This window comes from Perna viridis, chromosome 8, assembly GCF_037379345.1.
Source record: "Perna viridis isolate PV_CMFRI_1.1 ecotype Kerala chromosome 8, ASM3737934v1, whole genome shotgun sequence".
Lineage (NCBI taxonomy): Eukaryota > Metazoa > Mollusca > Bivalvia > Mytilida > Mytilidae > Perna > Perna viridis.
The window spans coordinates 33,537,969-33,563,638 of record NC_142452.1 but is presented as its reverse complement, the minus strand read 5'-3'; the positions used below and the strand labels follow the sequence as shown (position 1 = coordinate 33,563,638).

The window sequence follows — 25,670 nt, the reverse complement described above, 5'->3', positions numbered from 1 at the left end:
TAATTGAAACTAACAAGAACTGGGAAAGCATTTGGGCTACTCTGAAATATAGTATCATATCCACACTGAATTAAAACTTGGTTAATATTGTCTCTTTAATTATTACAATATGCACGAATTACAAATGTACTGAAAAAAAATTAGAAGTCCTTACGTTAATATTTGAAAACCAACCTTAAATAATTCAAGACCAATCAAATTAAAAATGTAAAGAAAACAAACAAAAAGTTGGAAGAGGAAAGTGTTTGATTTAAATACAGTTATTAAAGTTAAAGAGAATAAGTTTTCAATGACCCAATACTAAAGGGAATACGATTATCAAATACAGTCCTTCCTTTGTATTCGGGATTTCGTTTTCCATTCGTCATTCCCTGTCCGCGTTTTAGTAACTCCCAAACATAAATTACTTTCAGTTTTACATGTAGTATACATGTTGCATATGTTATCAAAAACTATTTTCATGAAATTCAACAATTCTCTATCGACCGTTTCCATATATAAATATACATAAACGAATACAATGTACATATCGACAAACTTATTTTGATACCAATTTGCTATAATTCAAACAGAATACACTTTTTTTTTCGAAAATGGCGCTTACAAGTAAGTAATAGTTTTACTGTCGAAACCCCTTCCAAAATTTTATGTTTCATGTACATATACGGCAAACCATTTTAGTGCTAGGATAAAATTTTCTATTTTTTTTAATTATTTTTTTATTTATGAGAATTATATGTCCTGCGGTTATTTTTTTTCTTCAGTCGAAATTGTGTATGAAAATGTACAAAAAAATACGTTGGCTCTTCATTCATTTTGTTTGAGAAATGCTCGCTTTACCGATGAACTGCTTCTTTAGTGATAAAAGTTTATTTAATGTATCATTGCAGATTCGTGATGACAGGGCTGTCGACGAATTCACGGATAAGAACTTTTGGCCAGGTGTTAACTGCACTGAGTCTGTTTTCCATTGGATATTTTAGTGCCAGTATAATTCAATATGACATTAGGCTTAAGACAGAGCAAATGACAGCGAAGCTAATTTCCAAGGACACTTATAGACAACGTATTGAAAATAATACAATTATCTATGACAATGTAACCTGGATTACTCCTTCTTCGTTCAGAATAACATGCGTGGTAGATGCAACAATACTGCATCCTTCTGGATTAGTTTTTAATAAATCGCAGCCTTTCAGCTTTAGCAAATCGTACTGGGTGGAAGATGAGTACCATATACAGTTAGAACCGGCTCACAAAAAGTCTTTTTCTGTGGGATACACTTTAGTGCAATTACACAGTCAACTTTTTCAACATATTATTTTAGATGCGTTGCCTCGAGTGGTGCTGTCATGCAAATGGCTGCAGTCACGTCCTTGGATTATCATTATTATCATGAACGAGCTGATGGGTGAATTAGTTAGAGAAGTGTGTACTTTAGATCAAGACAGATTCTATGTACTAACTAGAACTGAGGCGTTTTCATCGATTTGTGTACCTTACTTCGAAGCAAGTGACATACAATTGGGAGACGTGCCATCCAATTCTATGACATCACTAGGGTCACAGACAAGAGTTGGTGATGACGTCATCTACCTACCGCGGGAAAAAGGAACAAAAAGATCTGTTTTAAACGAAAATGACGTTTTATTTACAATCCGGAAAGTGTGGCCGAACGTTAAAGTTGTATATCCTGTAGGTGACTGGAAAAGAGATAAAAAGCTATTCGGGAATGCTAAAGTTATAATTGGGCCACACGGCGGCGGTCTTGGCAATATGATATTTGCGCCAAAAAATACAACCATCATTGAATTTTTACCACTGAAATCGCTAAAAATAAGTAATAAAATAGACAGACCATGCTTTTTAAAACTAGCAAGAGCTCTGAACTTTAAGTATTTTGCAGTGGAGCCAAAAATATTCTTTGATTTTCATAAGCCAATGGTCATTTCGATTTTTGAACTTAAAAATGTGTTGAAGGTAGCAAATGCATCACTATTCTAAAACCATCAAACAAATAACTGTCTTTCTTATTCTTTTCATTAAGAAAAATTGTTTTTCTGACAATTTACATGGGAAACAAAGTGAACATGTTTAAACTGAACCCTGAATAATCCGGGGACCTGTCTAAACCATATTTTTGTATCAATTCGAATGTATTTGTATTTTTTTGATTTTGGTAAACTAAACACCTGTCTAAACTGAACCAATTTGAAAGTCCAAGAGGAGTTTGGTTTAGCTGGTTTTACTGTGATTGTTGATATCACATCATTGGTTATGCTGTTCGCTTTATCGAATGTGTTCCAATAAAAAAAATGTAGTACAAACACTGTTTGAATTAGCCTAACACACGCATTACCCACTGTGATATGTGCACTGACACTGTAAGTGGTTTTATGATCGCCTAGATCACAGGAGGACGTCGGTTTGACCCCGACCAATTGCATCAAATACTTTAAAAGTAGTATTTTCTGTTTTCCCACTAAACATACGACGTATGCAATTCTGTTTCCCCACCAAGCATACGACATGTGCAATTCTGTTTCCCCACCAAGCATACGACATGTGCAATTCTGTTTCCCTACCAAGCATACGGCATATGCAATTCTGTTTCCCCACCAAGCATATGACATATGCAAGTAGGAGATAACAACTGGTTGGCTTGTACTCCGAGTAATGTATCCGATTGGAGTGGTATGCCTGTATAAACCTTCATGTGATCTATTTCTTCCTCGAGCTACTTTATTATATTACATGTACATGTATATAGCATAAAATTAGCATATAGCGTATCGGGCTCGTATAAATCCGGGAAAATATACGCGTTCTCTAACTGAATTACATGCAAGATCTGCCAAAGGTCCAAAGCCACATTCCATCTATCAATCAACTGTTTGTTATGCAGGGTGTGCTACTATTCCTTCATGTGAACTTTGACGAACGGTGAAGAAAACAATATAATAGAATCGGAAAAAAGTAAAGATTCATCCACCTCACACATGTGGGTATTCTACAAGTATGTACGCATCGAGAAATACTGAGGAGATCCTACATTGTATTTGAACCTGTTCTATAATACAAAAAGGTAGTTATACAAAAAGGTAGTAGTTATACAAAAAGGTAGTAGTTATACAAAAAGGTAGTTATATAGTATCTTTCGGGCTTATACCGGGGCTATATTTTCTGGATATTGGGTCTAAATTGTATTATATTTTTGAGATTTCGGGTTACAGTTTCACATATTTTTGGTGGACTTAGGCGATACTTTCAGAAAAGTCTGGTAGATTAAAAGATTAAACCGAATTCTTGAAGAAGTGTCACCGATAATTAATGAATGAATTAGACACTAATCAGTTAATTTCCCCATTATCTCTGTTGGTGTCTAGATACGAAATATGTATCCTAAGTAAGCTTTTAAAGTTCTTTAATTAGAGACTTTTTTTAAGTTTGTAAAGTTCCCGACAATGATTTTAAGGTTTTAGTTTCAAATACTGCCTTTTGTTAATTTTTTAATGGAATGTTTTTATGAATTCTGTTTTTACTAGTCTGTCATCATTCTTTTGAGACTGGCATTAATGTATTTATATCGTATTACATGTACATGTTTTATCTTATCGCGGTCCGTCTAAACACCGCAAAGACCGGTCTTAGTGCATTAAGACCATAAAAGTAGTACTAAGACACATAAGATGACATATTTCTGAAGTAAAAGTACTACCATTGGAATGATAATTTACAATTTTATAAAATACACTAAATTTAGTGTAAAAACAGTCATTGAATCGTTAGATTTGTGGTCTTTTGCGCTAAAATTTCCGGCTGTGCCGACAGTCCTAAATGTATGTGTAGCAGACCATGACTGAATAGATACCGACTGAATTAACATTTTCGTGGTTAACAGTTCAGAATTATATTTCAGATACAGATACAGATATTTTATTCTCATAAATCATAAATACAATGGTACAGAGACATGACATAATAATAAAAAAACTTCAAACAAAAAACCAAAAGACAAGACTAGACACACTTACACACTCCCAATTTACTTCACACACTCACCCATGCATACTACAGGAAAACATTTACTTCTTAAGAATGTTAAAAGGTAAGCCTAGACAAAATCTGTTTTTGTGATACATTTTATAAACTACATAGTTTTTCCAAACTTGTTCTATTTTGGGAATACATGATTTGTCGGTATTTTAAGATATTAGGTCGTGTTGACAGGTTTTATTAATAAGTTTGTTTCTTTTTCCTCTGAAAAAGGGGCACTCCATTATGAAATGAAATTCGTCTCCAATTTTAGAGTCATTACACTTTTTATAGATTCGTTCGCCTCTTTGGATCCCGTTCCATTCCCAAGTTTCGATTGGCAATCTGCGATTTGTGGTTCTGAACGAGCAAAGAGTGAATAAATTCTTGTCTTCAAGAATTGTTAGATAATTTTCAAATTTGAATTCTGTTTTCCAATGGGAACAAATGGTGCTCTTTTACTTGCTGACCTATTTCTTCACTCTTATGAGGCTGACTTTATAGCTGATTTCATCAGAAAGAAAGAATATCGTTTGGCTAGATCCTTCAATCTCAGTTTCCGCTATATAGATGACGTATTATCTTTAAACAATCCTAATTTCGGGGATTTGATACATCGCATCTAACCAAAAGAACTTGAGATAAAGGATACTACAGACACTGTGAAGTCAGCCTCATATCTTTACCTACACTTAGAAATCGATGGTAAAGGAAAACTATTGACCAAACTTTACGACAAACGTGATGACTTTCCATTCAGAATTGTCAACTTTCCTTTCATCTGTGGCAACATCCCTTCGGCTCCTGTGTATGGAGTGTTCATATCACAACTCATACGTTATGCCAGAGCTTGCCGAAACTACGTAGACTTTTTGTATCGCGCTAGAACTCTAACAAATAGGCTTCTGGAACAGGGTTATGTTGCTACAAGATTGAAGTCATCACTACAGAAGTTTTATGGTCGTCATCATGAACTCGTGGATCGTTATGATGTATCCATCAGCACCATGAAAACTGATTTATTCAACGGGTCATAGTTTACCTTTCCTCGTTTGTCTACCCGAGACTTGACTTTTTATGAGCAACTCGGCGGGTGTTTCTAGAAAAGCAGAGGACCCTTATCCAACCGGTGCAGCTGGTCCATGCTCCCAGTTTTTAGTGGAGTCCGAGTTGCTTATTTACTTTTGTTACTTTGTATGTATGATTTTAGTTACTTTATGTTCTTTGTTGTGTATGTCTGTTTTCCATGTCTGGTCTTCGTCCCTGGATTACATTCTTTTGATTACCGCTATAACCTTGGTTCCCTTGATTACTCCTTGATTACCGCTATAACCTTGGTTCCCTTGATTACTCCTTGATTACCGCTATAATCTTGGTTCCCTTGATTACTCCTTGATTACCGCTATAACCTTGGTTCCCTTGATTACTCCTTGATTACTGCTATAATCTTGGTTCCCTTGATTACTCCTTGATTACCGCTATAACCTTGGTTCCCTTGATTACTCTATTAAATAACCTATAATTTACCCTTTTAGGAAAATTTCGGATCGTAGCATGCCACTCTTGAATAAATTGTTCTTTCAGTTTTGTTTTTACTGCAGCTATTAATCATTCGGTATTAAAACTGCTTGGTTTAACCATATATATGAGTAAGCAGTATCGTCCATATATATGAGTAAGCAGTATTGTCCAATATATATGAGTAAGCAGTATCGTCCATATATATATGAGTAAGCAGTATCGTCCATATATATGAGTAAGCAGTATCGTCCAATATATATGAGTAAGCAGTATCGTCCATATATATGAGTAAGCAGTATCGTCCAATATATATGAGTAAGCAGTATCGTCCATATATATGAGTAAGCAATATCGTCCAATATATATGAGTAAGCAGCAGTATCGTCCATATATATGAGTAAGCAGTATCGTCCATACATATGAGTAAGCAGTATCGTCCATACATATGAGTAAGCAGTATTGTCCAATATATATGAGTAAGCAGTATCGTCCATATATATGAGTAAGTAGTATCGTCCATAAATATGAGTAAGCAGTATCGTCCAATATATATGAGTAAGCAGTATCGTCCATATGTATGAGTAAGCTGTATCGTCCATATATATGAGTAAGCAGTATCGTCCATATATATGAGTAAGCAGTATCGTCCAATATATATGAGTAAGCAGTATCGTCCATATATATGAGTAAGCAGTATCGTCCATATATATGAGTAAGCAGTATCGTCCATATATATGAGTAAGCAGTATCGTCCATACATATGAGTAAGCAGTATTGTCCAATATATATGAGTAAGCAGTATCGTCCATATATATGAGTAAGCAGTATCGTCCAATATATATGAGTAAGCAGTATCGTCCAATATATATGAGTAAGCAGTATCGTCCATATATATGAGTAAGCAGTATCGTCCATACATATGAGTAAGCAGTATTGTCCAATATATATGAGTAAGCAGTATCGTCCATATATATGAGTAAGCAGTATCGTCCATATATATGAGTAAGCAGTATCGTCCATATATATGAGTAAGTAGTATCGTCCATATATATGAGTACGCAGTATCGTCCATATATATGAGTAAGCAGTATCGTCCAATATATATGAGTAAGCTGTATCGTCCATATATTTGAGTAAGCAGTATCGTCCATATATATGAGTAAGCAGTATCGTCCATATATATGAGTAAGTAGTATCGTCCATATATATGAGTAAGCAGTATCGTCCAATATATTCTTCACATGTTTTAACCCAGAAAACTCACAGTTGTTTTCCATATATAATGTGAATAAGACATCGTGGGAAATACGCGAAAGTTTTTCTTTCCCATTTAATAGACGAGCCCAAAAAGATATCTTTCTTATTTTGATACCAACATTTACTGGTATTATGCCAAGTTCACCATACATCATTTAGTTGGATGTTGATGACTTTAATTTGAGTAAGACTTTGCAAAACCTTAGTCGAACCTTTTCTAGGCATGATATAGATTAGCTAAAACCCTATATTTCAGCCCCATATAGTAAAATCGGTTTAACCATTTTATTGAAAAATGTCGATTTGACACTCAATTGACAAATTATGTGTTACTCCTCTTTTCAGAACTTCATACATCGCTTTTCTATCCTTTTCTTCCTGTTTTAATAGCTTTATTGAAGTTTCCTGTCCTGTTTAATAAAATTCCAAGGTAACTTAACTCATTTACAGTTTCCAAATCAGATCTATTTAAATAAAACTTTAGACTTTGACTCTGTCTACTGCATGAGAAAATCGTAATTTTTGTTTTTGCAATATTGATTTTGAGCCTTCAGTTTTCACAATATGTATTAAATGCATTTAAAATTTCTTTTAAGCCTGTGGCGGACGCTGCCATCAGGACAGTATCGTCGGCGTACAAGAGAATACAAAGTTTAAGAAAAATATTTAGCTGCTTGTCGTTAAGGCAATACGAAATAGTATTTAGTCCTGATAAATTTGCATTTTCTAGAAAGGTTTGCAAATCGTTAAAATAAAGTGCAAAAGAACAGATTAGAGATGTTCACCTTGTCTGACACCCATATTACATTGGCAATAATCAGACTTGTCATTGTTATAAATGATACAAGATTTTACATTTGTATACATATTTAGAATAACATTATACATTTTACCATTTATATGGCTAAGTAATATCTTGTACCAAAGTGCATCTCTCCATACCGTATCAAAAGCCTTTTCAAAATCTATAAAGGCACAAAATAGTTTTTACAGTGTACAGTCCATCGTTCAAAATAGCAGTGAAAAGCTTCCCAAGACAACTTAGAATTGTGATTGGTCTAAAAATTTTTTGATTCAATGGATCTCCCTTGTTTTTTAAAAATTGGTTTTATGTTTCCGATTAGCCGAAGGTCGGGCATAATACCAGAGTCAAAAAAGTAGATTAAAAAGCTTCTCGTATATTGGTAACATTATGCCGACAGTCAATTTAATATACTCATTTACAATGTTATCTTCGCCACAAGCCTTGTTATTTTTCAGTTTAGATCTCATCTGATCTCATCGCGTGTTATGACTCCATTTACATTTTCACTTAAGTTACTTGCTTCAACATCTGGTATCATATGATCGAAACTGTTATTTTCTTGTTCATTATTCGACGGTGTATTTAGAAAAAAATCAAAAAGCTCTCAAACAGGAATATTTGACTGTTTTTTTTTGTCTCTCCCTTTGTTTAATATTTTCCATGTCTGGTCTTTGTCTCTGGAATACACTCTTTTGATTACCGCTATAACCTTGGTTCCCTTGATTACTCTTCCAGTATTCTTTTGGGTCTGATGTTTTCAAATTTTCAAGCTTCTTTCTCATTTGCGAGTGGTACGTTTTACTTCATTTATCTAGAGTGTTTTTATACTTTTTTTCGGATTCAAGAAACCTGGCTTTCAAGGAACGGGACAGATACACTCCTATATTTTGATAGTCAATAACACCCCCGGCCCTGGCCTAATTATACGCAACTAAAACCTAGCTATTAACATGCCTTTTTATTTTGGCGCAGATGTAATTCAAAGCTACATGTACTGACCAAGAGATTAGGACATCAGAATCTCTCGAGATACTGTTACAGGTTTGTATGTATCGCATGTTGGCTGTTTTATGAACATAACATTATAATTGTCGGGTACAGGATCATTTACTACTATGATCGTTTCCAGCACCATGCAATCATGGCATTTGGTCTACTAATCTCCATTCTATTTGTACGATAGGACATTTTCCGGACGCAGCTGATGTGTTTATATTGTACCTGCGGTTAAGAGATTTTGACGCCACTTGATGATCCGATGGCAACAGGAAAGAGCTAATAGCACTTCGAAGATTTTTGAACTACTGCGTCCTTAGTTGCCTAATTGGTACCTTCCGAGTGATTTTCATTTTTGATGTCCATGTTCATTTATTCTATTTCTGAACTGCTGTCATAGGTATCCTCCCCTTTCAATGTGCCATATGAAAAGGGCTTCCCAGTAGAATGTTGAGTGTTAGTGGTCTCCTCTGGTCGGTAGATGTGCTCAGTTGGTAGTTCCGCCCACGACTGCTGTTCACCGGAAGCAAATATCGCATAGAAAATCGCTCCCAGAAAATAGATTAGACTAGCAGTCAAAAATACGTTTTGCCACTCTTCTTGAGTCTAGAAAACAAATCAAAGATGTCAGATTTAAACACATCGGTTGCAATTATGAAAAACAAACCAAAGATATGCTGCAATATTTTCTCCATGACTTCAAAAAATCGTCAAGAGTCCAAACTGACGATCGAACGGAATAAATCCAAGAAACCACTTAGGCAAAAACAAAAACCAAAAAAATCATAATTTGTACATGTACTTTGAATATTTTTTGCTTTCATCTTGGAAAAGTTTGCTTTAGTTTTTTTTCAATATTATAAGAAAAAAATGTTCAGTGACCCCCAAATTTTCTTTTTGAAATATGAAATAATTCTTCGTCTTTAATGATGCACTCAGTTATTAATAACACCACACCTTACCTGATACCCTTAATCCGCAATATACTCCACCCTAAATCAAATGACCAGTGAACGAGAAAGCAAAGGATTACATGAGATACAGATGATTGTACATACCCCCTTGTGTTTGGTGAAATATCCTGTAATGATTGGTGCGACTATTCCAGCTATGGAACCCACTGTACTGGAGAGTCCCATGATAATAGATACGTAATTGGGTGCAAGGTCTAGCTGGTTTACATTAAATCCTGTAAAAATCACATAAGTAAACGGGTCAAGATGACGGTGGCACACTATAAAGAATACACTAATTTGCAAGCAGAATTCATATATTTGTTTTCTTTATCCCAGTGTATTAGGGGTCCGAGTGTTTCCATTTAAAAATGTAATATAATTTTATAATTGCAATTTCCAAGTAATGAAATCACTTATTTAATACAAGACCACAAGCTTTATCGTGGTACGGCAGTGTGCATATATGTTTTCAGTAGTTAGCTAATCTATAAGGCAACAATTATTCAATCTCCTGTACAGAAGGTATTATATTCGCTGTTTCTTGTCACAATTAGTACGTATAAGCTCGACTTTTTATGCAAATTAGTACAATACAACGGACATTCGCGGATTTGGAACGAATAGGGCTCATGTCTTGTGATTTTGTTTCACATCCTGTATGATAGTCGAATCTATAATCTAATCTGGTTCCCTGGTCAATATCATAAGCAACCCTAGGGTCGCTGAAAATATGGACTCAGGTCACCAGCGACGGATAAGCACAATATATGAGTAAATTGCCGCTTATAAAATAAAATAAAAACAAAAATGAGATCATCTAAATTAACTGTATAATTGTGCATTTATATTTAAAGATGATGTGAGTAATTTGAAAAAAAATCTTTAAACGCATCTTTCTTTAAATTTGAATTCTAGAACCTATAAAAGTAAATAAAATAACGCCATATTCGCTCAGCCAATCAAAAGACAGAAGACGTCACTGGTGACCCGGGGTTATATTCGAGAGAAACTTGTGGAACGAAAATATTAGCCGGGCTTCCAGGTTAGTCAATAACCTAGCGAAGTGATATATGCAACTTCATAATAAATAAAGAAACGGTTGTGTATTTGCAGAGGAGATTACAATGATTAGGTATCATTAACTAAGCTAATCAGAGGTCCAGCCTACCTGCAAAAGCTAATCCACATGAGCCAGCGGCAAGTATCAAACATATCATCGCCGTTATTTGGTCCTGGGCAAAGGCAACACCAATTAAAAGACAAGCCTCTAATCCAAACCCTATAAAAATAAATATTTTATATATTAGCACAAACGCAGTAATTACGATTAAGTAGCACTCCATCTTTGATATTTTGTTTAAAATGTTAATATAGTAAACACAAATTAACATGTAGCTATTCATATAACCCTTGTTCTTTGGAGATAAAAATATACAGAATGTAATATAGAATTTAAAATTAAGGGAGATAACTCTGCAAATGACACTAAAATACACTAGAAACTACTGGATTTGCCATGTGGATTATACCCTTAGAGCAGACAGATTGGAATGATTGATTGATTGATTGATTGATTGATTGATTGTCTTTATTTCCACCAGTATTGATAAGTTTACATTTTAACAATTATACAAACATTACATAATACACAATTTACTAAACAAACACATCTAAATGTAAATACAGGCAAAAAAAATACATATCGATACAAAATAAGTGCACCAGTGCCGAAAATTAAATCTGTGACATTTCAAAGTATCCTTGAACTTTACACATGTATGCATGTCATAGATATGTTCTGCTAAGCAGTACATCAAAATTTCTGCATCCATTGTTTCTACAAATTCAGTAATGCCACCAAGTAACGGGATCAGCATATCATCATCTTCCTGCATGAAGAAGCGGACATATTCTTGGATTGGTATAGCACGTCAACTATTGAATAGAAAAATTTGTTTCTTGCTACTATCATATTAAATTTCAATAGTAAGTGTTTCATGATATCAATATCAAAACAATTGCTAAAGGTACATTGGCCAACTTTGATTGCCATACACCCGAGTTTTACAACAAGTAATAGTTTTTCTTTCAATAGTGGGTTTCTTGATGCGATACGAAGGAGTCTGTGCTCAGTTAGTTTATTGTGAATTTTAAAGTATCTGTCAAGTTTCACAAAAAGTCGTAAATGTGAAATTGATCGTAAATCATGACGTCACAATGCAATTTTAGTTTATGACGACATTACTTACGATCAACTTTACACTTACGACTTTTTGTGAAATCGAGACCTGGTCGGTGTTCTAACGATTTTCACTTCGATTCTTCGCAAATTTCCAATGACTGGCTCGTTATTTTAGACCACAGTCTCTTTTCAGGGATACAAGTGTCTTCAATATAACATTTGAGAAACGATAACATATCGTATTTCATTAAGGTTCTTATTAAGTCACATGTTACGGAATCCTGATTTATGTCACCACTAAGTATTTGACCCAAACAAGAGTTAAATATTTGTTTATGTGTTGTGTCGTGCTTTGCTCCCAAAGAACATTAATTTGAATTCATCAATAAGTCCGTTCACTGACCACAACCTAATGTTACTGATGCACGCATCTGTTGAGGACCGTTTGTCAAACCTTAATACAAATCTTGCAAAGTACCGTTGAGTCTGCTCTAACATTTCTGTTTCTGTAGCTGTTACATGTAATTTACCCCAAGTTTCACATGCACACGTGACTGTCGGTAAGACAATACGCTTCCAAATGACGGTATTTGTAATAGTTGACATACCGTTACGGTTACACGCGTTTTCACTTCGTTCTGTAGTTTTTCTAGATGAGTCAAGTAGAGTCCCTTATACAACCTTAGATGTCGTATGTATAGTGTCATTTCCAAGCTTGAATAAGACTTCTGAATCGTTACTCTTTCGTGATTTCGAGTCTAAATATTAAACAATGGCTTTTAGAAGCATTGTAATTAAGTCTCCAAGTTCGAGCGTATTTATCCACTACATTCAACAGTGTCTGTAAACCGTGTTTAGATGTTCTTAGCAGTGTTGTATCATCTGCCAACAAATTGGACGGTATATGCAGATTGCCTGACATGAGGCCGCAGTTAGTTTCGATAAGTTAATAAATCAGATCATTGATATAATTTAAAAGCGAAAACAGTCACGCTGACATCACTCGTCCCTGTCCGACGACCTGTTGAATGGGAAATGTTCTACTGGTTCTCGAGTTTTTGAATATATGCAGTGGCACGTTTGTAAGAAACGTAAATAATTTTCCATATTTTGCCATCGATTAAGATGCCATTATCTGTACATTTTATCTTTGATTTTTTCGATAACTTCTGTATAATATCGACAAGCTGTGTATCACCCGTATCATCTGATACAGTTGTTGTACGTCTAGTACCCTTCGAGATGCATTGTTTAAGTCCAGAAATATTTATTTTAGATCCTTCAGGATATTGGTATGTTACATAGATATCATCTGCAATTTTTTCGCCTATATGGTTGGCCGTTATCCCGTTGAATTCTTTGAACGAGTTCCGTTTCGTTTAATACATGTTCTTTCTTTTTTACTGAATCAAAAAGTGAATTCCTGATTGGTCTAAGGTCTTGAGTATCAGTATGTTGAAGAATGTCAATTTTAAACGTTTTTGTTTTTTTCATCTAGCAGTCCAAAACTTGATTTAATTAGATGGAACTTGTCAGCATCATTTAATTGGCTATCAGATATACCAGGTTGAGACTCGCCATTTATTAGGCTGTCGATCAGGTCACTTTCATCGTCTGCCTTTGTTGAGCTATCATCGACCTCACTGCCTTTTGTGCGTTACCGTCAAATAGTCACAGGGTCCAAAGTCCAATCAGTTTCCGAAAAAAAAAAATACCGTCAATGTATTTTATGCTAAGTGTTGTGAGCAGTTTTCAGAAGTTTTGAGTGGCAATGTTTTTCTTTGTATTTATAATAAAGTTAGAAAAATGACAAAACTCACAAAAACGTTTCATTCAACGCGTCAATAACCGAATAGAAATCTATACGAAATAGTCGTCGGTATTATCCATGTATATTAACAGTACTCCAATATTTTATCGGGAGGTCAACGAGACCACGTCCATTACCAAGGGACATCACTGTAATATCTTTGTTCTTTGGAGATAAAAATATACAGAATATAATCTAGAATTTACAATTAAGGGAGATAACTCTGCAAATGACATTAAAATACAATAGAAACTACTGGATAATCCATGTGGATTATAAAATGTACCCTTAGAGCAGACAGATTGGAATGAATGATAATTCACTTCATCATAGACCTATAACAATGTATAAAGCAACTTCAAATTGTGTAGCCTCTTTTTGGGCTATATCACATATGACAGCATTTGCATGATGTTTACAACGACTGCAATTAAAACCATAAAAATGCAGTGTTAACAAACTTTAAGGTGGACAATTGACAGACAATGCATTCTAGACGACTTTCAAATTCGCCATTTACGTCTAATTTGGTGGAAACTGGTTTACGGTTTATACTAGACAAAGAAAGGATACTGAATTTGAAAGCTACAAGAACAATAATAGTTATGTGGAAATATGTCTCCGAACATTAAAGTATCTGAAATGCGTCTAAAATATATGTATCCTTTAATAATTCATAACAGTAATCGACTCAAATTTCCGCTCCCTCTGCTCCCATTGCAATGTCACTCGATCTTACGCCTGTCGACCATAGTTTACCTCGACATAATTGAAGAACTTTTCCTGAATGGAAGTGAATGTGAAAGTCGTGTTCTATACAAGGCAAACAAAAATAATATGTTTGGTTCCTGCATTCTTAACGGTATGGCAATTTTAGCTAAACCACCATTAAAGGCTAGAATATTTCCCTTTTGACTCAATGTAAAATGTTTTTGAGAAATAAAACAATTATCTTACTTCATACCCTACCATTTCTTGCTTGTAACAGGAAACAAGACTGATTATTTGCTATTGGCCTTAACATAATACAAAGATGCATCGGTTGTTACAAGCATGCCCAGGAGCGGATCCAGACACTTTGAAGAGGAGGGTACCAGCCGGGGTTCCTCAAATAAAGGAGATACTAGTCTAAGAGCATTATTTACCATTTCCTTTGTAAATTTTACGCATGAAAATTGAAAATTTTCCAAGACCCTCTCAAGAGCCCGAATCGCTCACCTGGTCAAATTTTGCATTTCAAGGGCAATAAATTCAACAAGACGTGTCTAACAAGTTTGACTCAAGAAGAATTTGGTAGAAAAAATAAATCTTTCAAGGGCAATAACTATTCCAAGGAGTCTCCTGACATTAAGAGTTTGGCTAAACCTAACGGTTTTGAAGATGTATGCGATGAACTACTATCTCACCCTCATGGTTTATTTTAAAAAACGGCGGCCATGTTTTTTGACGTTTCAAAAATACCCACACCAAGTTCTATGCAGGATACCCAAAGGAAATACATACCAAGTTTGGTTCCAATTGATCATGTAGTGTCAGGAGAGAAGATTTTTGAAAGTAATAACATTAAAATGGCAAAAAAATGTCAAAAAGGCAATAATTCCAACAGCGCTTACAAGATTAAAATGAAAATTTGACCATACAGATCTCATAATGCTGAATACTTTAATTTAGCTAAACATTATGGTTTTGTAGATATATGCCAAAAACTACTGCCCGACTCTGATGTTCTTTTTTTTAGTAACGGCGGCCACGTTTTCGACGGATCTAAAATCCCCACATCACTTCTATGCAGGATACCCCAAGGAACATTCATACATGTACCAAGTTGGGTTGCAATTGGTCAAGTAGTGTCAGAGGAAAAAAGTTTTGAAAAATTGTTAACGGAGACGACGACAATAAGGGACGACAAGCGATGACAATAGCTCGCATGGCCTTCTGCCAAAAGAGAGAGAGAGAGAGAGAGAGAGAGAGAGAGAGAGAGAGAGAGAGAGTGTGTGTGTGTGTGTGTGTGTGTGTGTGTGTGTGTGTGTGCGTGCGTGCGTGCGTGCGTGTGTGTGTTGCCAACCAACTGCACCCTCTGGATCCGCCACTCCATGTCTACCATCATGTGTTTTAACGTAGATGAGGATGAGTTGAACAAACTCATTGTTTGAAGAGATGCTGTTGCTACAATTTCGTTTTTAAGTTGTGATTTTATACATTCAAATGTAGGTTTTGTAATATACATGTAACATGGGGTAAAGTATAATTAGTCAGCTAAAAATATATTCCTTCCTATATAATCATATTTCAAAATGAATGATTGTCGGCTTATGTGTGTTCATGTTTAAACAGAAGCACTATAAATACTATACAGTAAACATCAAGTTTTTGAACACATACATGTAATGTAAATATACATGTATACAATGTACATGGAAACAAACATCACACCAAGCAATTTGAAATGCATTGAAATCACATAATTGAAAAATAAAAAAGTTGTTATGATCTATGAATAAATTTCCCAAAGCAACACATTTTCGCACATTCAAGATTTAAACATGTTTACTGCAAAAAAAATACTGTAAAAGGTATTTCTTCCAGTTTTTGCTTTTTATTTGTCCTTTACTACAGTAGACAAAGTATGATTTACCTCCACAGTTAAATATTTTCCTGACTAGCGTTGTACTGAATATTCCCCTCTTTCTCAGTCCGTCTGCAATCTGTCCACCCAGAGGAACGGTGATAGCCATCATTAGGTGGGGTAGGGCTAATAACATTCCGCTCTTAAACAATGATATTATATTACTTTCCATTAGAGGAAATTGCAATTTGATTTTTAAACATATTAAGGTAAATACTAACAAAGAGAGGGAAAATGTAAAAAAAAAACAAAATAAAAAAAATAAAAAAATAAAAACATAACAAAAAAAAACAAAAAAAAACAAAAATTTAAAACAAAAACAAAACAAAAACAAAACAAAAAAACGAAAATTAAAAAAAAACAAACAAAAAAACAAACGAAAAAACAAAAAACAAAAACAAAAGAAAAAAAAACGCCTTGCACGATTCGGAAGTAGCACCAGTTTCATTTATAAAAAAAGTCTACAAAGATTAGAAACTATGAAAAGGCGGGAAACCAGAGAAAATGTGATCATTACCAAAGTCCAAGAGCCTTAAATCCTTAAAGCCTTAAAGTCTGAGAAAATTCTGCACTGTTTACTTTACGGTGTCTCCAATTTCAAAGTGTTTGATTGGAGTTACCATGGAAGTTAGTAGTATTCCCAGACTTCAGTATTTTTAAGTTTCGTGGCGTCAGGGCGAGGGTTTTCAATGTCTCTTTAGTATAAGTGTTTGTAAGAATCAAGCAAAATGGGAAAAATCAGAAACACGCATGTCAAAACCCCATCAATCTGACAATGTAATATCACTCAAGGATACTTTCTCTATTTGAAAAGACCACTATTTGATCTCTGCATCACTGGCTTTGCTCAGAATTATTTTACAATGATATGTTTAACTAGTAAAATGAAGTTTTTTACAAAGTTATCTGCCCTTGAAATGTACATTTTCAGTGCATCAATATGATATGAAAAATATCATCTTTTTACCTTGACTCTGATGGTGCAAATAGTCTAATTACACTATCAAAATGGTGGCATTTTTCACACCATGTTTCAGCAACTGCCTGATTCTTACAGACCGACACTTAAATAATCACTCGCTCAGAATGGGGGCTATATGTATTCATGCCAAATAAAATTAAGCATTAATTTAACACATTTAATTACGGTGTGACATTACATGCACAATTTATTCCACAAACACTACATTCTTCAGCGAAGAAATGATGTCTTATCTTCGAATTTTGATTATTTTTTTCTTTTTTGTGTATATACGAAAACATACAACGAAGCAAGCTGTTGTTGGATAGTAAATGCAGTTTATTATGGTAAGTATAATAAATAAAAGTTAACAAATGCATGTACAAATGTAGCTGAACACTATGGAACTGATACATGTACAACATATAGGGCGTGTAAGTCTTGTCAAGTTACCCCGTGGTTCTCGAACACCAGCCCTAATCTACAATTCAAATAGATGGAAACGATGTTATATGCAAATCGTTGAATTAAATATCGAAAGCAAAATATATTTCTTTTTAAAAATACCGATAAAAAAGGCAATCATATATTATTTTCTACATACAGAATAATTACAGAGGCTTGTTCCCACTATCAAATATGCAGCCCATCTAGTTTGTTAACACGGTAGCCTGGCTGCAAATTAGTGCATGTTCATGTTACATGTAGCTGTGGATAAATAGAGGTGTTAAGAAAAGCATTAAGTAGGAAATTTACCATTGCAACACAGCATTTCGAGATCCCGAAAGTAAAGAATAATATGCAGATCGGAGTTCGGATTTCAATACGTTCTAAGTCGAAAATTCCGGCTTAGAAGCTTAAACTAGAACGAGACTTACAAACGCTATAATAATAATTTATTATTTTTCTGGTTACCCTTTTAGCGAGTTACCTTGTCCACTGCTACATTGAAAACTTGTTTGGAGTACATTGGTTGAGCAAATACTAGTATATAGAGCGTCCAGCTTCTACAGATGTATGCTACCAAAATAGCATGTACAGGAAGTGACGTCAAGATACTCATCCAAGGCGTCTTAGCATGCTTAGGAAAGATAGAGGTTGGTAAAGATTAGATTATATCTTGTGGCAACATGCATTTGTGACGATATCGTCAACTTTCTGGCTGGTTTTAATTGCAAATACACGTCGGTTCTCCTACATGCCAATAAACATGTACTGAATGTCATATCAAAGTTTGGGAATATGTTACCAACAAAATTAAAAGGATTACTATCTTATGTGCCAAAGAACGCTTAGATTTAACAACTGTGCGGAACTTGTTCCTCGCACGAGTTAAATCTTCAAGCGTTCTTGGCACGCGTGATCATTTTTTTTGTTATTCGCGATAATTAATTGATTGTCCTATTTATTATTCAGATTTTCTTCATAATTAATCGATATTTTCAACATGAATTTTAAAATTCTGTGATTGGCGGATTGATATCAAAGTTGTGATGTTCTGGCGGGAGAAAGTCCGAGAGTGAAATTACCGAATTTATTTCACGGAGTGCATTATCGTAATTTATTACACTGGGAACATTCGATAAAACACCGCTATTTATATAAATTAAATAATAATCACTTATAATTAAGTTTCTGTCTGGTTTTAAGGCAGAGCTGTACTTAATTCCCCTTACCTTGTCGGACAGCAATGAGGTTCCTCCAATCGACTGTTCTATATAACTGAGTTCGTCTTGCGAGATGTATTTATTTTTAGAAGGTCGTTCAAAGGTTAGCGAGAAAAATATGAAAGTCCATATGATTCCAAAGGCACCTGAATAAAAAAAAATCAAGAGTAATGTAGAATTCAAAATTAAGGGAGATATTTCTGTTAATGACACTGAACTACACTAGAAACTATTGAATTTTCAATGAGGATCATCTCCGAAGAACAGACAAATTGGAGCAAATTGGAATAAATAATTATACATTTCATCATATAGACCTATAAAGCAAATTAATAACAAAAATAAAAATGTGTATCACATTTTATATAATTTGCATGATTCTTACATAGACTACTACTAGCAAAATATGATGACTTAATGCAAGTTTTTCCATGGAACGAATATTGAATAATTTGTATTTACAATGTAAAATAAATTACTCAAAGTTTTGGCGGAAGAAGGATTTCTCTGGATTTTCCATAGATTTTGTTTTAAAATGTTTGTAGTTTTATCTTAAAAAACCTGTAGAAATGACAAGGATTTCCTAAAAAACATCTGAAATAATTTGAAGGTGTGTTTAATGAAACTATGAAAAAAATTGGGGTCACTGGGAAAAAATATTAATACTATTAAATCGATAAAACCAGAGGAGTCCGAAAATCTGACAAGAATGACTGAACATGAGCAGCGAACATCCTTAAAACTGAACCAATAATCAAAACGTTACTGTAGTTTTGAAATCATTTAAACTGCGGACTGCAGACAAATCGAAGTTAATGACGTCATAGTACCAAGTTTTTTTTTTTTTATACAAGATAGTGGACTTTTTGCCCAAAGAGAACCAAATAAATCAGACGGCTTGATACCAGTCAAATTATAATAATTTTAAAAGTACAAACCAAATATATAAAAGCCGGACTGCCATCCTAGATCCTTGACTAAAACACCAGATACTGCGGTCCCAAGAACAAGACCTGCGTATGGACCTGTAATATCAAGTTAACAAGTTGAAAAGAAAAGAAAACAAAACAAAACAAAACAAAAAAAAAAAAAAATGTCTGGTTACATTTCCAACCAATAGGCAAAAACGGCATTGTGCTTCAATGCTTGTTCACCAAAGGTAAACAGTGGCAGTTAGATCTCTAGAGCAACTTTCCCCTCTAACATAAACGTGTAAAAAAGTTAAGAATATGTAGGAAAGAACTTGGAGATAGATTTGACTTACTATGCGTTAATTTATAGAAACAACAGCTATAACCTTGGTTCCCTTGATTACTCTTGCAACTGAATTGCCCAGCAATAATAACTATTTCTACTACATATTATTTTGTTTAGAGAAAGATGTATGCAAATCATATTTAGCGGTGGTACGTTTTGGATAAAACTCTTAAGGTTTGTTTGTTTGTTGGGGTTTAACGCCCAGCAGCAATATTTCAGCTATATTCAGGCGATGAACATGAAGTGGATGATAAAATGAACATGGAATGATGATGAAATGAAAAATGGGACAGGACACAAGGACAATGGGGTCGAGAAATTTTGATTGCCACTGGAAATAGGGAGAGGTGGGCAGGGTCTGGCAATTTAGCCTCCTGTGGCGGAATCCTATGGTTCCTACTCCGGAAGAATACCACAGTAGGGTTTTTTAACGTGCGAGGAACCTGGCGTCTTTCCCAACACGTTGCACCACTATGGTGTGCGGTCATTCCACCACCTGGGGCATACAACCCAGTTACTCTGAGGGCAGAGCGCCCTAGCCCCCGGCTAGGGTTCTGAGCACTTTTTAGTCGCCTTTTATGAGTAGCTTAGCGCTGCGGCAGTCAGAGCTATTCTTTAGACACCCGGACCTGCACGGGTAAAAACTTTTAAGGTTACAGACCACCAATTAAATCATCAATTTGGAACGTACGCAAAAAAAAGTCCTACGCCAAGGTACAAAGTAGTCCCTTTAGCATGCCATTATAAAAAAAGCTGACAATATTTTTAAATGAATGAACTTTTTTCATGAAGGGAATTTTATTCTGATAATTTTGAGTGCAAAGTATGCTGCCTCAAACTGAAATAAACTAATTTGGTAGAACTATAAATGAAGATGGTCTAAATAAAGAATTTTTAGGATTCCCTAGGCTATTTTTAGGGTAGGTTCCGAGTGTTAGTGCTGCACTGCAAGGTAGTAAACTCCTTGTGAAATTTTGAGTGACATAGCAGTACATGTGTATGTTTCAGGTGATTTATGGTTTTTGGTAGGTTAAACTTAAGGTAAACTACTGACGATCCCCTGAAAATGAGCAAATTAACATAGAGAGTACTGGGCATCTGAATTAGTGGTTTGTAGCCTTAACATGACCGGAAATTTGTGGTTGTGATAAATGATTGATATTACGCCAGATTTGTGGGTTAGCAGACCAATTACAATGCAGAGGGCGGTCGAATAAAATGAAGAATAAAATCATTATTGACCATAACAGTCATACATGACTATACCGAACCTTGAATAATCCGAAAATCTGTCTAAACCATACATTTTTAAAGTTCATATACATCAATTTAAATGTATTTTGAACCTGTGAAAACTGAACAATTATCTAAAACGCGCATGAATCGTTCGAAATGTGATCGGTTTAGACAGGTTTCTCTGTACATTTTATATAATTTGGAGCTAATTTATTACATTTATCTCCACCTCATTGTATACATGCAACCTTATATTTTTTCCGACGCAGTCAGTATAGTTTCGCTTTTTACCCTTTGACCTTAAAGATGCTCTTCCATGGAGTCACAAATCTGTTTCCCGATTGGCCAAATACTGATAACTTAGTTGCGTTCGAAAAAAGACAGTATAGAAAATTGAAATTCGGTGCCATGTGTTTTTTCTTATAATGACATGTAGAAAATTATACGTAAAAAAAAACAAATTTAACTGCGTCGGCTGTCTTTTTTTTAAAAGATAATACTTGTTTAAATCTGTTGTGTATATCGATTTATCAGTATTTAAATTATCGATAAAACCTTACCAGAAAATGCTATGGTAACTAATTTAGATCGCTCTAAAGGAGGTGCCCAGTATCTCCACATACCCTGACAGGAAGGATGACAAACACCCTACAATGAAACCAAGCATACATGTACATGTATATGATGTGTGCATGTACTAAGTAAACAAATGATGGCTTATGGTGCATGTATTACTTTTCCAATAAACCGAATACTGAATGCATTTGTGGTTAATATATAAATTGCTCAAAAATTAAATTATAGCAAAGTGAAATAAAAATATATTTAAAAATCCTACATGACAGTGTACATGTACTTGTACAGTTACAATTTAGAAACAAATCGCGTTTTGTTCAGTCGGTTTAGTCCTGTATACATTGTGCATAGGCGTGTTTGGAAGATCATTTGATATAAATACATTGAGAAACTTTACCTCTGCTAGACCCTGACAAACTCTTAGTGTGAACAAGAGCCAGACATTAATTTGGGCTGCAACAGGGAGAAACAGATTAAGAACTGCTGATATCCCAACTCCAAAGCCAAATATTCTAAAACAAAAGGAGAGAAATGTGTAAAAACAAAAACTAAGTTTTTATATATCGAGAATAGAAATGGTGAGTACTATCCCGCCGCCGGCACCGGGATGAAAAATGTCGGCTCCAGGCCACATAGCCATGGGTCTTCAATGGACGACGAGGATTCCGACGAAGTAGTCCTTATATTGGAAATCCATACGAATTTATCATATATCAAGGCCTGATTTTAACTTTTCATGAACGACCGTTACAGAAAGGAAACTACGGTTTCAAAACTGTGAAGGACGGAAACAAAATATGTGCTACCTCGTGTATAAATAAAGTTTGTAAAATTGGCAATTCTGCGGACACAAAGTTAAAATGTATCTTGTAAAAGAAAACAAGATTCTTGATTGGTCTCCCTTTCTCTGCAAAACTGATATTCTAATACCAAGAGTCTGTACATCTTCGACCGCTCTCCGCTAATTATCACCAGAGCCGTAACACTTGTACATGTTTATAGAGAACACGGGGTGTGTAATATCTGTACATGTATTAAAAGTACAAGATTTTGTATTGCTTATTTTTCACTTTCAATTCATTTTTATGTTGCTGGAGTCTACAGAGGCCACTATTTCGGTGTACAGCCTGCCCAGTGGTGACAGGGTTAAACTCCTCGTCGTTCAGTGAAGACCCACTGGTGGTCTTGAGCTGACATTTTTCATCCCGGTGGTGTTGTTATCTCTTTAACATATTCACCATATCTATCGTTCTCCTTAGAAGAGTATACTAAACACTGTAATCATCCATGCAAATGTTCAGGTTTGTCAAGTTTGAATTCCTCAGACAAGTGATAACGTATTTCTATGCGTTGAAAAATTCTGCAGCCTGCCACTACCTTCAATGGCGATTCAGACATTCTAAAAGGGTGGAGTCCATATGGGTTCCATACACAAGGGTGTTCCGGGCATTACCTGCTCATTCGAGCCATAATTTTGCACAAAATTAACACAAAAACAGAAAAAAATGAGTTTCAAACACTCCCAGATCGGCCACTGACCCTGTTTGTCATTTCATGCTTGTTGTAAGAGTTCTATAGTTTCGTGCAATGGTTCGGAAAATTTAAAACTCCTAAACGATTTGATTTCTACAAGTGAAGTATTTTTAAATGTTTACATGTAAAACTATAATGTGAATCAGTTAAAAGGTGCCATATTATTCAACATATTTCAATATTTACCTATTAGCAGGATATTTTGACGCCAGGTATCCACCGGGCATTCGTGTGATAATAGCTCCCCAAAAATACGAAGTATCTACCATTCCTTTGATGTCAGGGGGCCACAGAAGACCAGATGAGTTCTAGAACAAAAAAAAAAAAAAAAAAACACACACACACACGTGTATCAATTAAGTTCATTCGTTGCGAAGTGCGTAATAATACAAATTTATTGCAGCTATCACAGTTTTCAGTTTTAAAAGCTCTTACAAAGTTTCAGAGGAAAATGATAACATTTTTAAAACTTTCATAAGCGCTTGTCGGATTTGGATTGCGAGACATAAAAAAAAAACTGTCTTAAGAAATTAACAATTATTTTATCTTCACTGAGTTGTAACTTTTGTTAATTTTTGTTAAAATTGTAGGGGCAATAAGCTACGAATATGGCCTAAAAATATCAACTTTGTCGTAATAACATAGTAAAATACATAAATACAAGAAAAATCAATATTTTTGTAACTGTCATTGTAATGACGTCATAATGTGTCAAAAATTACGTCATTTAGCAAAAACTACTGAAAATTGTAAATTTTGTTGTTTTTTTTTCGGATATATTTGCATACTTCAAACTACATGTATATCTACACCCAAGAAACACCTTATTCTTTTTAAGATGGGATAAACTATGTCATAATGAATGTGTTCACAAAATATGTTGTTTCTTGGGTGTGGACACAATCTCCTTACCAAAAGTATGACCGAAAAGTTACCGAAAAGAACAAAATTTGACAAAATATCAAAATATTGGTAGTTTAAGCAATTTTTCTGTTCTTTCAGCAGTATTTATGTTTTCTCATTTGTGATTGATTCAAGTCTCCAAATTCACAGTAAAAGCACTCAACACTTTATGATTAATTTTCAGACAATTATTATGCAAATAAAAACCATATCTCCCCTTCTCCTGTACCAATTTTATATATTTTTTTTCGGTAGGAAACTTCAACATACCTAGAACATGTAACACCGCCGAAAGGAGGATCAAGGGAACCGCAATTTCTTTGATGGCTACAGTATTAAAACTTTATTCGGCATATGATTATTAATTATTTTTTGCAGAAGTAATCCAAGTTAAAATGTTTATATGGAATTTCAAAATACTTACTGATTGCGTGGTCAAATTGCATGTCCGATGATCAATATAGTTTTCAGCCAAAGATATGTTAGAACAGTTTAATAACTGCTCCTCTGTCAGTGTCATAGCTGCAGTAGCTAGGCCTATATTACAACGCATTCCAAATATAACAATAAACCCTGTGCTAGTCAAACATGCCAACAGGTAGCGCTGTGAGAGGCATCGACAACAGTTACATTCACAATGACATGGTCGGGCTGCTAGTGTTGTGGCGTTTCTCAAGATGTTCATCTTCCTAATCTATAAAACGGTTATTCTTCACATCTTTTTGGTATACTCTTAAATAGTAAAATATCAAACCAGCAACATTTTTTCTCGCGACTTCCCCCTCGTTCGGAGGGCGTCAAATTTACGGCAATACAATTAACTATGACGTTACATATACAGGAAGTATATGCAGGCAGTTTGGCAAAGGGAACGCGTCGGATTCCCGAATTTTAAGCCTATGTAATATGTAGGGCCGTCAACCATTACAAATCTTCGTTTATAATAATAAAGAATGCCCATGGTTGAATTCAGGCCAATCATTATTGCCAAAAAAAAAATAAATAAATAAATAAAAAATAAATAAAAATAAATGTACAGATTATATATTATATGCAAACGGTTGGTACCTGTAGAGCAATTTATTTTCGAGTGTTAAAACTGCATTGTTTTTGTGTGTTTTTTTTTCACATGACACGAACCCTGTATAAAACGGATATAACACATTTTAATAAAAAAAGTGGTCATATGAACTACATGTTACACAAAATGACAGAAAAAGGGGAATATATCAAATATAATTCAATTTGAAATCAAAAGGGCGTAAACTTTTAGGTAAACCGCGTTCTGAACAGAATGAAATTGTCGGATTGCTATTAAGCTAAATATACAAAGAGGCTCGTACCAGACA

The 25,670-nt window shown here is 34.6% G+C and overlaps 1 protein-coding gene across 1 annotated transcript; it reads right to left on the bottom strand.

Moving 5' to 3' along the window:
• Positions 1 to 8,557: 8,557 nt before the first annotated feature.
• On the bottom strand, positions 8,558 to 25,123 carry LOC148610305 (vesicular glutamate transporter 3-like). The gene is made up of 11 exons (XM_088540869.1): positions 24,746 to 25,123; positions 23,605 to 23,726; positions 22,283 to 22,397; positions 21,870 to 21,957; positions 19,755 to 19,841; positions 18,826 to 18,962; positions 18,081 to 18,230; positions 16,198 to 16,330; positions 10,739 to 10,849; positions 9,673 to 9,803; positions 8,558 to 9,220 (listed from the first exon to the last, which is right to left on the bottom strand). The coding sequence occupies exons 1-11, from the start codon at positions 25,004 to 25,006 to the stop codon at positions 8,987 to 8,989; spliced, it is 1,569 nt and encodes a 522-aa protein (XP_088396995.1). The 5' UTR covers positions 25,007 to 25,123; the 3' UTR covers positions 8,558 to 8,986.
• Between the last annotated feature and the right edge of the window lie 547 nt (positions 25,124 to 25,670).

What these genes read in the sequence shown, in the direction of transcription:
- LOC148610305 (XM_088540869.1), bottom strand. Translation starts at nt 25,006, where the DNA reads ATGAACATCTTGAGAAACGCCACAACACTAGCAGCCCGACCATGTCAT. An exon ending in ATGTGGATTAGCTTTTGCAG is followed by an intron (nt 9,804 to 10,738) that starts GTAGGCTGGACC and finishes TGATTTTTACAG; the next exon opens with GATTTAATGTAAACCAGCTA. An exon ending in ATTTCACCAAACACAAGGGG is followed by an intron (nt 9,221 to 9,672) that starts GTATGTACAATC and finishes TTTGTTTTCTAG; the next exon opens with ACTCAAGAAGAGTGGCAAAA.